Source organism: Serinus canaria, chromosome 2 (genome assembly GCF_022539315.1).
Source record: "Serinus canaria isolate serCan28SL12 chromosome 2, serCan2020, whole genome shotgun sequence".
NCBI lineage: Eukaryota > Metazoa > Chordata > Aves > Passeriformes > Fringillidae > Serinus > Serinus canaria.
In genome coordinates, this window is record NC_066315.1 from 47,084,964 (window position 1) to 47,097,659 (window position 12,696).

The following is a 12,696-nucleotide window of genomic DNA, read 5'->3' on the forward strand; positions in this document are numbered from 1 at the left end:
TTCTTGGTGTCTGTTTCTGTTTAGGTCAATGTACTGACAGACTGCATATGAAACCTCAACAGAAAGAAAGCAGCATTTTTTTTTATACCTTTTTCCTTAGTTCTTATGCCAGTGTGAATTGTTGTGTTGAAGTAGTTTCTTAACAAAAAAAACCCAAAACCTAATCAAAAGATTTTTCTTCTAAAATAATGAATAGCTGATCCGAAATTCTTGCCCTTGTCTCCAAAGAGCTATAAATGGAGGGTAAGCTTTGTTGCAGTGTGTTTAGCTGTATTTGCTTGGATTGTCATGGTAGTAGTATCTCCAGATTGTTTAGCAAAGCTGATTTACTGTTGCTTGTGAATAAATTATCAAAAAAAGCCTAATAAAATCCAGCCCCCTTCTGCCTCAACAACAAAATTCCCAGGCAAGCCATGTAGTTTGAAACTTCATTTTATCTCTTGTGGCTTTAATAGTTATAGCAAGCTAATCTCAGTCTTTCTCCCTCCCCCCCACTCCCACCCCCACTTCTTTTTTCCCTCCCTGATAATAAAGACTCTCAAATAAATAATATTTGAAATAAAGGAGACAACTTAATCTGCTTTGGCATTTTGATGAGTTATACCAGGAAGATAGCTTGTGTATAAAATTCAATGTAATGTCATCTTTGTATCTTGTAATGGGAGAAATGGACAAAAGTGCTGAATGCACTCAATACTTAATATGATCAGAAAAATTAATGTCTATAGAGCCCAACAGTGACAGCTGGATTTGAAAAGTTTTCCTTGAACTTGGAAAAGATTATACATTCTCAAAGTCTTAGAGTGTGGTGCATGTTTTCAGGTACTATGTTTAAAGAGTGTTTGAAATGTGGATCTAATGTTTATATTTGACATGATACTCTTGGTTTTACTGAAACTGTTCTGTTTTCTTCTAGGTGAATCTGGACTGGGAAAATCAACATTAATCAACTCATTATTCTTAACAGAATTGTATTCCCCAGAGTATCCAGGTCCTTCACACAGAATTAAAAAGACCGTACAGGTATGTCTGGGGGAAAAAAGGTACAGCCTGAATACTGTAACTTGCAATTTAGTAATGTAAGGTGATATAAGTTGTCACATAAGCACCTGAAACCTGAGTTTCAATATACTTTTAGTCATTATATGAACAACTAAGAAATATTCAATGTGTCTTTCAGTGTATCTGAACAGCAAAACTTTCAGGTTCTCAGGCCTGTAGCCTGTAGAAATGTGGGAGCCCTGAAGTGTTTTGTGTTTTGCCTGTAGATTAAAAAGCACATATATGTGCAGAACTTTTTGAAAATGTGTTTTTTATTATCAAATAAAATAATGAGGAAATCTGTAGAAATACATAGATTGCAGTAAAAACTGTCTGTTTAAAGGCAGGCTTTTAGAGACCAAATAGTAAATGATTTGACAGAAGTGCAGGGACCTGCATATAAAAGTATCTGTGAGTCTTCTGCAAACTGTATCTTTAGTGGTACCTTCTTAGTTTACCTGTTACAAGTTGTTAATCTAAAACATCAGGGACTAGGGTGAACCTGCCTGACTTAAAGTGCTAGACTTAGGCAAAGATGACGTTGCTCCAAGTGCACCATGCAACTGAAATATTAAGCCAAAGATTGGAAAACTGAAGCTGATCCTTTTTTTTTTTTTTTGTGTAATAACTTGCTACTTGCTACTTTCTCTTAAGAAAAGGAGCATATTTTCTGTCTTATAAAAAGATTACTAAAAATAACAGCTACCTAATGCTAAGAAATAATAATGCTATGGGTAGTTTAGGAAATCATTGTGTTTGTGAGGTACTTTCTGCCTCCACAGCTGAGCAGCTGAATTAGGATGCGTGAGCTCTGCATGTGCACTTGCTCTCTTGATGTGCACTTGCTTAAAACTTTGAAGACAGCTTGAGATAATCTAACTTTGTACAGGTGAGGACCATGAGTGCTCACCATTGCTTCTGTTGTCCAACAGAATTCCTCCAGCTGCAAAATTCAGCTGTGGCTGGACTGGGCAATTGCAAAGTTGTCATGAAGTGATTAAGCCCTGTTTTGAGTTAGGAGGGTATGCAAGGTGCTAAACCGAAGCTGTAAAATAGAGTGCTTTTTTACTCATTGGAATCAGGTAATTAAGTTCCAGTGTCATAAACCACTGTCCTTATTGCTTTGTGGGACCTCGGGGTTTTTTTTTGTTTGGGGTTTTGGGTAAGACATTTTTTAATCCAATGTCAGAACATAGAATAATTACTACAGTAGAAGGAAAAAGTTAGTTATTATGTCCATATCGAGGAGTTTAAATTGCATTGCTTATGAGTTAGCTCAGCATTAAAGCTTGAATACTATTACAAGATGAAGTCATTGCAGAATATCAGTTTTTCTTATTTAAGAAAAGCTTTTGAACATCCAGAGTTTGATTAACGATGTATTCATAATTTCTAATCTTTGTTCATATCTGTTATGCTGCTTTATCAGTTTGATGTAAAGCCATAGTGACTTAGAAAATTAACTTGAAAGCTTGTTACCAAGGGCATCAGACCATTATTTGAATAAGGTCTTGAAACAGCTTACTTGTTTCAAAGAGATGTTAAGGGGGATGGAAGAGTTGTGCAGAGTTAAACTCTCATAAACATCCTTCTTACTGAGCCAGTCAGTGACTGTTGGAAAACTAGAATAGATGGGTGATTTTTTTATTGGAAGAGAGATGTAGCATGATATTGTTACTGATGATTACATTTTAGTTTAGCAGAAGCAAAACCAATTCAGGTTATGTTCATTGAATTTTAGTTTAAGTAACTGTGGGATGGATTCCCTGGCGTTGGAAAATTTTTTGTTTTTTCAGTTGGGAAAAAAAATCCTTGGTAGAATTTGTACTCAAGCTAACAAAAAACCCAAACCAAGACATCTTCCAGAGAACTTACTTCCCACCCCCCCCCAGTTAAAGGTGCATCAGTATAAGAAAAAAATATGAACCTCTGTGTGGAATTTCTGGAATTTGAGTTAAGTACTTTCATCTGTTAGGGGGCAAGATTGTTCTTAGGGGGCAACAGCATGATCTGTTGTTCATTCTGACCATCAGGGTGATTTGATTTGTATTGATTTACTGGTTTAAGAAAAACACATACTTTTCAGAAAGCCTCACTTAATGATTTTTTTTTTTCGTATGTAAAGCTGGAGAGGGGAAGAAAAGGTTTGAACAGAGCTCAGGCTGAAAAGTCATTGCATTTTCTTCTTATATCCACTATGTGCGCTAAAGTTTGAGGCCAAGAGCTTACCAAAGCTATTTTCAATAGTGAATTGGGGTGGGAATGAAATAGATTTAAAGACTGTCTTCCCCTCTAGAAACTAATTTTGACTTTATCTAATAAGTACTTTTTAAAAATGTACTTAAAATGCAGCTTTGCTTTCAGTTTCTTGGGATGAAAGAATAGTCAGTGTAGCATTTTAAAAAAGAAACTGAAACTATCTTATTTCATTGTCAGTGTAAGTGAGGATAAAATTGTTTCCCCCTACGAGCTTGAAAATTGTGTGTGGTAGCAGTGTGTATAATGTGGAGGTGATTCCTGTCAAATATTAAAGAATAAGCAGTGGGAGTTGCTGTTTGGATCCACTGGATTTGTACTCTGCCAGTGAAAACCTTTTTAAGTTGAGGCTTGATAAAAGGGTTTTGTAGGGTAGGGATGAGAGAAACCACCTCACTTGAGCATCCTCAAATCTTGGTTGTAATAATCACCTGTTCTTATATGGTAGGAACAACTTACTAACCAGGATTTGTGTATGAGGCTCTCTCATAGATAAACACAAACTGTGGTTTGGGCTTGAAAACCATTGCAGTTTGGAGTTGTTGGCAGCTCCTTTGCATTAATCTCATGGAAAATGCAGAAAAATGTTTAAGTGATTTGGTGTCAGATGAATTCAAAGGAAACATACTCAGAAATGAGTCTTAAATGTGTTTTCTCTGATCATTATCTGACTGCCTTAAATGCAGGATGGCAAATGCATGTTTCATCCAATAAAAAGCAGTCAAGCTGTAACAAGCACCAAGTGATGAACACTGTAGGAACTGCCAAGGAGACCCGTGTGACCCAGCTGACTGGAGTGCATGGGAAAATGGCTCTTTGGAGGAGACTTCTCTTAAAAAGTCCTAAATTCCAAGACTTGAACTAATGTTTTCTATGAATCCCTTGGGAATACTTATAAATCAGATGATGGGATGCAGTTGGATGCTTAACTGTGAATGACACTAGTTTACAGTGATTTTCTGGACCTTTTCCAGATGTTGCTGCTTTCTGTGACTTTGACCATGTATGGACACATCCATTTAGGTTAGAAAAATGCAACTTTGCGGAGGCTTTGTGGCAGGGTCTTCATCTACTTTTCCTACCAGTAGAATCTACTGCTTACAGTATATCCTGGATGTGGTCTGATTGTCCACAGCACAAGCACAGGAGTTTTAATTCATCAGCTAATGTCTCTTGTTCTGTAGGTTCGTGAAAACCCTGCTCTGATAGCAAGATACTTACATGAATTTATTAAAAGTAAGAAAAAAATTTAAATCCTCACAACCCAGTACTGTATTAGCACTGTCTGCAGAGATTCAGTTGCTGCAGACCATTTGTCATAAGGTGACTTCAGCCACAAATTCAGCTGCACTTAGATTTTACAAGCATGCAGAATCAGGGAAAATGCTTGGTGTGACATTTCTGAGATCTTCTGACCTTTCTTTTCCTTTGTTATAAACATATGTTCAAGATAAAGTTTTATTAATTGCTTCTTTTGTAAAGGCATTCCACTGGGAGCCCATAATAATTTAATGGTTCTTGCTGGGATTTTTGTGCTGGAGAATAAAGCTGATACCTTGTAGCTCTTGGCAAGAGTACATCTCTTAACATTATCATCTCTAGTATTGTGCAACTGTTGTGGGTTTTGTATACTTACAGAGAGCTTGGTAATAGGAGGGCTGTGTGGTTACTATATGCAAGATAGCCAAAAGAATGCAAGGAATCAGAAGTTAATCTCTTCTGTGCTAAAGCTTGTGAGTAGTAAACTCTTGGCTGAGTTGACTATGGCAGGGGATTACTGTCTCGAGTTCTGGTATCAATTGTGTACAATAAAATTTCCTGATAGAACTCTAGTGGATGGGTGAAATACACTCACCATAATTAAAATGTATGTTTTTAAAGCAGTGAATGTATTCCTAGGTTCTCATGGCTTTCAGCTGCACACTTTTGGAAGGATGAGAGTTTTATAATTTGTGAAAGAGTAACTTGGTGGTGGCTTAGGCTGGTGTGTGTACAGTTTTGTTTGGTTGGTTTTAATTCCTGGTTTTTTACACCTTCCTAACCTTGCAGTAAGGCATGTTCATGTTGGAGTTTGGATTGGGTGGTCTTGAAGTCCAGCCCAACCTGGATACTTCAGTGACCAGTATCCTGGTAGTCATTAAGTGTTTGAGAACTAGCAGTGAAAGGGACTAACCAACTTGGGTAGGATCCCTACTGATGAGTAGCTAAAAAGAGCATCCTGCATACTCAGAGATTAAATAGGAAGCTTTCTTTGTAGGTAGTTACTGTTTTCTGTAATTCTGGATATTCTCTTCTGAATTGGAATCAGTGTTACACTTGTGCAAGAGGGATTTAGTCCGACTTTCTGCAGCGTTAGTTTTTCTTGTGGGTTTACACAGCATCACATAAGCAGTGATTGCAGAGCGTTTGCAACAATGTTCAGGTGTGGCTGTGAGAGTCTACTTCACTTGCATAACAATTAGAGATGTGCAAGAGCTTAAGAAGCATTAATATGATATTTCTCAAATCTTGAACTGGTAAAGAGACCATCCAGATAGGGTTTAGAACTTTCTTTTCTCTCCCCAGTTAGGGTCTGTGATGCTTAAAGGAATGTTAAGCAATGAGCAACAAGGTGGCATCACCTTGAGTCTTCCAGATCTCGTGTGATTCTGGATAAATGGATTACATGGATGAATTCTTGAATCCATATCTAGAAAATGGTGTCACTCATGATTTAATAGGAATTGTTTTAATATCAGGGAAAAAAAGATTATTAAATGTCTGAGCAATTGGAAAGAAGTCAACATGGCTTTGTCATTTCATACTGCTGTGCATCTTACTGATAGTACAGTGGTGTACAGCACCTTCTCAGGCAGATGGGCCTGACATTGGCAATATCAATGATTACTGAAATATTAGTAGGAAGAAGGGGGTAGCAGTCCCCGTGCTGCTTAGCCTAGTTCTTCTCTGTCGTGACATGCTTAATCTGTTGGGTGACCTGTTCTGTGCAAGCTTCCTGAGCTGTGCTGCTGATGGGTGGTCGCAACTGGAGGCATGAAGTCTCACGCCCATATCTTGCATCATTCCTTGTGCTGATTCAGTTGCCTTCTGAGGCGAGTTTCCATCAGTGACTTGAGCTAACAAGAAGCCAATCCATTACAGTCACATGAGGTCTAGCTCAGCAGATTGCAGCCATATTGTATTACTTTCCAGTATAATTCAGTTTGCAATAGGAAACCATCACTTTGAGATTTCCATTCCCAACCATTATGCTAGCTGAAAAATAAATGTATTCTTAAAAATACATTAACAGGATTAGAAGCGTCTAAGGTGCTTGTGGAGAGGATTAGTTTTGAAAAGTGTCATTTTCTTTGAAGTGACCAAGTTTGCAACTTTATCATTATTAGTTTAATGCCTGGTTAAGGTTTTTCCCGTTTATCAGGAATTTAAATATTAAGCTATCTCACATACTTAGAGTTCTTTTATCACTAACTTTATTTAAATAATGATCTTTTCCTTTAAAAAAATATTCATTATTGTAAAATTATTGGGATTTCATAAGCAGAGCACAGACACAGTGTACCTCTGAAGCAGGATAGTTAGGAATTCTTTGTCAGGCTTCTTATTCATTGAATGCTTTTCTGAGTGTTTAAGATAGTTGACTAAACTGCTAAAAATTTAATCTTACTGTATTTTTTTTACAGGTTGAGCAGTCAAAAGTTTTAATCAAAGAGGGTGGTGTTCAGTTACTACTTACAATAGTTGACACACCAGGATTTGGAGATGCTGTGGATAATAGTAATTGGTAAGACATTCTTTGTATGTCGTCCCATGATAATTCTGCACTGCGTTTTCTGTGTGTCTGAGATGTAGTATGTTGTGACATATTTTAAAATGAAGGCTTCAATATTCAGTTAAAATATTAACACTTCTAAACTTTGTATTTATCTGAAAACTTCTAACTACTCTAATTCCAAGTACCTTTATAACTTGTCTGAAGTGCTGTCAGCCTTTCCCCTTAAACTGAATGGTGCATTTGGCTCTTTATCCACACATGCAGTGTGCAGAACCGTCTTCTATGCTGTCACAAGATGTGATCAGTGAAGCATATTACTTTAGCTACAGTTCTTAAGTATTGTCTTTAATGTTTTGACAATGAAGGTGATTGTGTTTGAAAAGTTTTTTCAATGTTCTCACACATTGTATGTTCAGAACTATGTAACTCAATTTTACGTTGTGGAGTTGATCAGTTGCAGTGTTGAAGTACCTTAATTTTAAAAAAGCAAATGAAAAGCAAAAAAAACCCACCCCAAGTTGTGGAGAAATTGTGAACATGTATTTCTTAGCAAAAGCAGATTTCTTTATGTAAATAATGTAACTTACAGGTTTTTATTCATGTAATCTCTGCAGCTGGCAGCCAGTTATTGACTACATTGACAGTAAATTTGAGGACTACCTGAATGCAGAATCTCGAGTGAACAGACGCCAGATGCCAGATAATAGAGTGCAGTGTTGTTTATACTTCATTGCTCCTTCAGGACATGGGTTTGTATTAGTGTATTTTATGTTTTCATTCTCTTGTCTCAGATAAATATGCAGATTCGTCAATCTGAGTTCCAAATTGGATTTTCTCAATGGCCTGCAGCTCATGCTTAATTTCAAAGATGAGTTTACTTTGGCTTGTTAAATATTAGCAAGCGAAACACCAGTAAATATGACTGCACATTAATTGCATAACAAAAGAAGTAGAATTCTAGCAATGAAAAATACAAAGATGTTCACAGGTGCCACGTCTGTTTGTGATCTATATGTCTTTAGATCACATTAGGAGAAAGTGGTTCACATGTCAAGTAAAAGGATTTTTCCTGTCCATTCTTCATCCCTCCCATTAGTGTAAATTGAAGATGGAAAGTTTCATGCATCCTTGTTAGCATACCACTAATTCACTAGGTCTGTACTATTTTGTCTAGTGGCAATTCCAGTATAGGCATTGCAGATTTTTTTTCAGTTATTATATTGTCTTCTACCCCTGCATGGTTTTTACTAGATCAGACTTCTATCTAGTGGTAGGCAGGGAGAACTGCATTTCCAGGGTGTATAAGGTACAGATAAACTATCTGAAACTGGTTGTGTATCTTTTTATCATGGTATCATGATTAAATTTGTCAGACTCTTGAGTTATACCTTCAAAACCAGAAGGAGTCAAAGATAAGTTTAAGCCTATTCTGTTGTATTGATCAAAAGTAGTAAAACTTGTTCAAGGGAGTGATGAAGGAATTTAAAGGGTATTCCTCAGGCAGTAAAAAATGCCAGCTATTATACTTAGCTTCTGTAGCTAGCATTGGAATGGGTCTAGTGATTTTGAACTCTACAGATACTTCCAAATATGGAAAGAAATGCCAGAGGGAGGAAGTTTTTTTTATGTAGACTTGCCTTTATTAAGTATTTTGCTGTTGTTCAACAGGCATGTTTGTAATGCCAGTTTTGCTCAACATGCATGTCAGTTTTAAATGCAAACACTTGAATTCTTGACATGCTGTTTTACTAGTGTGCAAAATCCAAAAGGTAGTTTAAATAAAGGGAAGATGATTCCTTGTGTTAGTCAATTATTTCTGAGCTAATTTTTGCATTCTTCAAAAAGCACGTCTTCCCTGCACGCCCCCACATCTGTTAGAACTTCCTAAATCAGTGGGAGGTACAAGTTTTTCTTAAGGAAAAAGAAAAGTAATGTTTCCAGTGGATTAAAATTTGGTCACTAAATTTGTGAGGCTAAAAGCCATAAAAGGATATTCCTTGTACAGGTATTTCATGTTACTTTTAGGGGAGACAAAGGTGTACAATTATGCTAGGTTTACATAATGTTTTTCAATTCCTGGATTAAATGCTTAAAATTGTCATCTCAGTAAGGAAGTAAATGAAGAAAATTGGTGCTGCTTTTAGCATTCATTTCCTCTTTTAAGATGCTGCCCTCTCTGAAAGGACAGAGCTCACTTCCTACCTGGTTTTTTTGGTGATGCAGTCTTTACTCCCGTTTCCTCTGCAGACAGCAGCACATCTAACCCGCCAAGTAGTGTCCTCTTTGCTCTTAATGCATGATTATATTTACATTGAATTAAAGCATTTGTGGGTGAACTTACTTCTACTTGTCATTTTAATACATCTGTAAAAGCCTGCTTTAGAAATTTAAAAATTAAAAAAAGAGAGCAGTTAAAGTCCTTCCATTTAATACATTCCACTGTTTTTAGCTAGTATTCCTGTAAACACCTAAAATGATTGAATTGGTTTCAGTGGAAGCAGGGGGAGAGAGTGGAGGGGCAAGAGGAACCTTCCAGGTAAGTGAATGGGGTGATGATGGAATTTGCAATCTTTCTGCAATTTTGGAATCTTTATATAAAGCTTTCCTTCTTCAGTCTCCTCTGTAAACACTCAAGTCCTTAGGTGAGCAGCCCTTTTGAACAGCTCTGCTTTGGCAGCTGCACTTCAATCCAGTGTTACTGCCCTGGCTTTTTGAAGCAAGTAGGGGGAAAGCATATTAAGGTGAATGGATAACCAAAAGAGTGCTTATAATATAGATGTGCTTTAATGTTAGCTATTTAGTGGACACATGTTGAGAACTGGTGCAATCAGTGACAGGTAGAAAATGTTAAAATGAAGTTAAATATGTGTTCCTGAACATTTTTTTCATTCTTTTTTGTATCGTTTTCAGAAATTTCAGTACCAAATTAATTTGGTTTTAAAGTTCCTAATACTAAATGTTTTAGGATGAAAAATAATCTTGTTAAATCCTCTAAGTGAATCCTTTAAGCCTGACTAAACTTGCTGTCATTAATGCATCAAAACCTCTCTAGTTTTACTTCAGGAAACAGGAAATGGTGGCCACTTTGATCCACATAGACGGTGAATATTCTACCACACAGCCACCCTATTCCCATATGACAGTTTAGGTTTTGTCACTGTCATCCACTTTCATAACTGTCTTTTTGTTTTACATACCAATTTAGAGGTATTTCTAATTCATTTGTACATAGGCTACAGGGGTTATCATCTTCAGCAATCTTAAGGTCTTAAAAGAAAAAGTCTCCTAGCCCACTCTCTAGAGGAAACATACTGAGACATGACTTTGAGAACCTCCAACTGTAGGTGTGAACAGAGCATAATTCACAACTGTGAGCTCTTATCAGTCGGGCTTTAAGTGGGATTATCTTCCAGCTAATAAAACAAACTTTACTACCTTCATAGAGTTCTTACCTCCTGCTTAAATAAGTGTACTTTCAGTTAGCAGAAGACTCATGACTGCTAGTAATATTAACTTACCACTTATTCCTCTTGTATTATACAATTTAGGGGATTGGCTGTAATAATTGCAGGTAACCTTTTCATTTTCAGTCATCTGTCACTCATAAATCAGTGTCTTAAGAGTAGTTGTCAGGACGAATCTCATCATTTGTACAATCTTGTTTAATTAATATAAATTGCAAAGCTCTAATGCTGTATTTCAGACTTAAGCCTTTGGATATAGAGTTTATGAAGCGCCTGCATGAAAAAGTGAATATTATTCCACTTATTGCCAAAGCAGACACACTTACACCCGAGGAATGCCAACAATTTAAAAAACAGGTGAGTTGAAAAATTAATATTTACAACTTAGGATAATTTAGTAAGTCGGTCCCTATGGAAATAGTGAGATTTAACTTACATGCAGAGTTTAAACCCTGAAGCAATAACTTGAGACACCAAAGCTAAGTAATTTATATCTCTAGATTTAATTATAATTCTTGGTGAAATAATCTTGTTTCTGTCCTCAGGGGAAGAGGTTTCAAGTATAGTATGTTTCTTGGCAAGTAAAATAATTCACTGCTGAGATAAAAATCAGTAAGGGAGGAAAGAAGCTTTCAGGATTTAGGTGCCTAACAGAAGCATGTTAAAAAAATAAGGTATTCAACAGTATCACAGTTTTACTTATTGCATTGAGGTATCCACTTCTATGTTGATCCACTGTAATTATTAAAGATACCTCAGGTATTATATGAGAATCAGTAAACTCGTTCACTCTTGGGTGTGGTAATGCATTTTAAAGATAATGAGATAATTCTAGCATTGATAAAACTGATACAATGTCTTTGTATTTGTAGAATGTATTTGCTATGAGTGTCTACACGTGGTTTATGTTTTATTTTAAGCTACATTATCAGAGTAGAACAGTTAAGCTTTGTAGTATTGTATGAAGAGGACAAGGAGGACCCAGAACAAGACAATACTAAGTCTTTTTTTATTGAACTCTGTCCAGTCCTAGTTTAGAAGAACACAGTTCTGAAAAGAAATTGGCATTAAGAGGTGTTGAGTGTAAAAACTCTTGATATAAATAGATAAGATTAAAAATTAGTTGACTAAAAGAAAGGAAAAAATAGTAGAACACAAAATATTTCTAAATATATAAGCAGCTTTATCAATGAGTGGATGTTGAATAGGGGGGACTTTCCCAAACAAACTTTGAAAATAAGTCCTTGCATGACTTGGAAGCTTAACTTCTCCTAAGACTGCAAACCCATGAGCCAGAAATGTTCCCCACGGCTCTGCAGTGCAGCTGTCAGCTAAATGGTCTAATATTTTTCCATCCTAAAATTCTGCAAAACTAATCAGCTTGTTTTAAAAATACCCTTCAGACAAATATAGCATCAAAACAGGACAGTCACTTTATTTTCATTATCACTTGTGAATGTTTTTCGACAGTACTAACTGCTAGAGTTAGTCCATCAGTCACAAGCTCTATTAACATAGGCAGGTGACCCTGCTTCAAGCAGGTGCTGCTCAGGTATAATGGAAACAGAAAAAGAGTGACAGCAGTAGCTGTTGTGGGAACTCAAAGAGATAAAGTGTGCCTGCAATTATCTATTAAAGTATCTGGTTTTTAAGGACCCAATTGCAAAACTGGTCTGACAGTTTGTATTAGGTTTTGCATCTAATTCTATGCAGGCAGAACTTCCATTAGAGTAAACTTTTTGTTTATCCTGTTGTAGAAAACTGGTATTAATTTTTGCTATCTTGTTTTGGTGGATAATATTCTGGTAGCTGGGAGCTCTAGCTCTGATTGTGTCTTCTCTTGGCTAAGGAGAGATGATCATGCTATTAACCCTTTGGGGTCACCTGAGGCTGTTAAATGTGCAAGTTATGCTGTAATTCAAGTCAGGGTAATCTAAAGGATTTTATGTATCTAACAAAAGGAGAAGAAACAGACTGCAGCAAAAAAAACCCAGGCTATTATAAAGTATGAAATCCTCAAACATATAATAATTTTGTTTCTAGATAATGAAAGAAATCCAAGAACACAAAATTAAAATATATGAATTCCCAGAAACAGATGATGAAGAAGAAAATAAGATTGTTAAAAAGATAAAGGTAAAATAATTTTCTTTTAAAAAA

General features: G+C 36.2%; 1 protein-coding gene across 1 annotated transcript in view; it reads left to right on the forward strand.

The window, feature by feature from the left end:
* SEPTIN7 (septin 7) overlaps positions 1-12,696 on the forward strand; it is a 63,041-nt gene that overhangs the window by 35,236 nt on the left and 15,109 nt on the right. Inside the window, exons 3-7 of the mRNA XM_018920696.3 lie at positions 917-1,023; positions 6,981-7,081; positions 7,687-7,821; positions 10,776-10,893; positions 12,580-12,672. Coding sequence (XP_018776241.1) covers positions 917-1,023; positions 6,981-7,081; positions 7,687-7,821; positions 10,776-10,893; positions 12,580-12,672 — 554 coding nt within the window. The remainder of the gene's footprint in view (positions 1-916; positions 1,024-6,980; positions 7,082-7,686; positions 7,822-10,775; positions 10,894-12,579; positions 12,673-12,696) is intronic.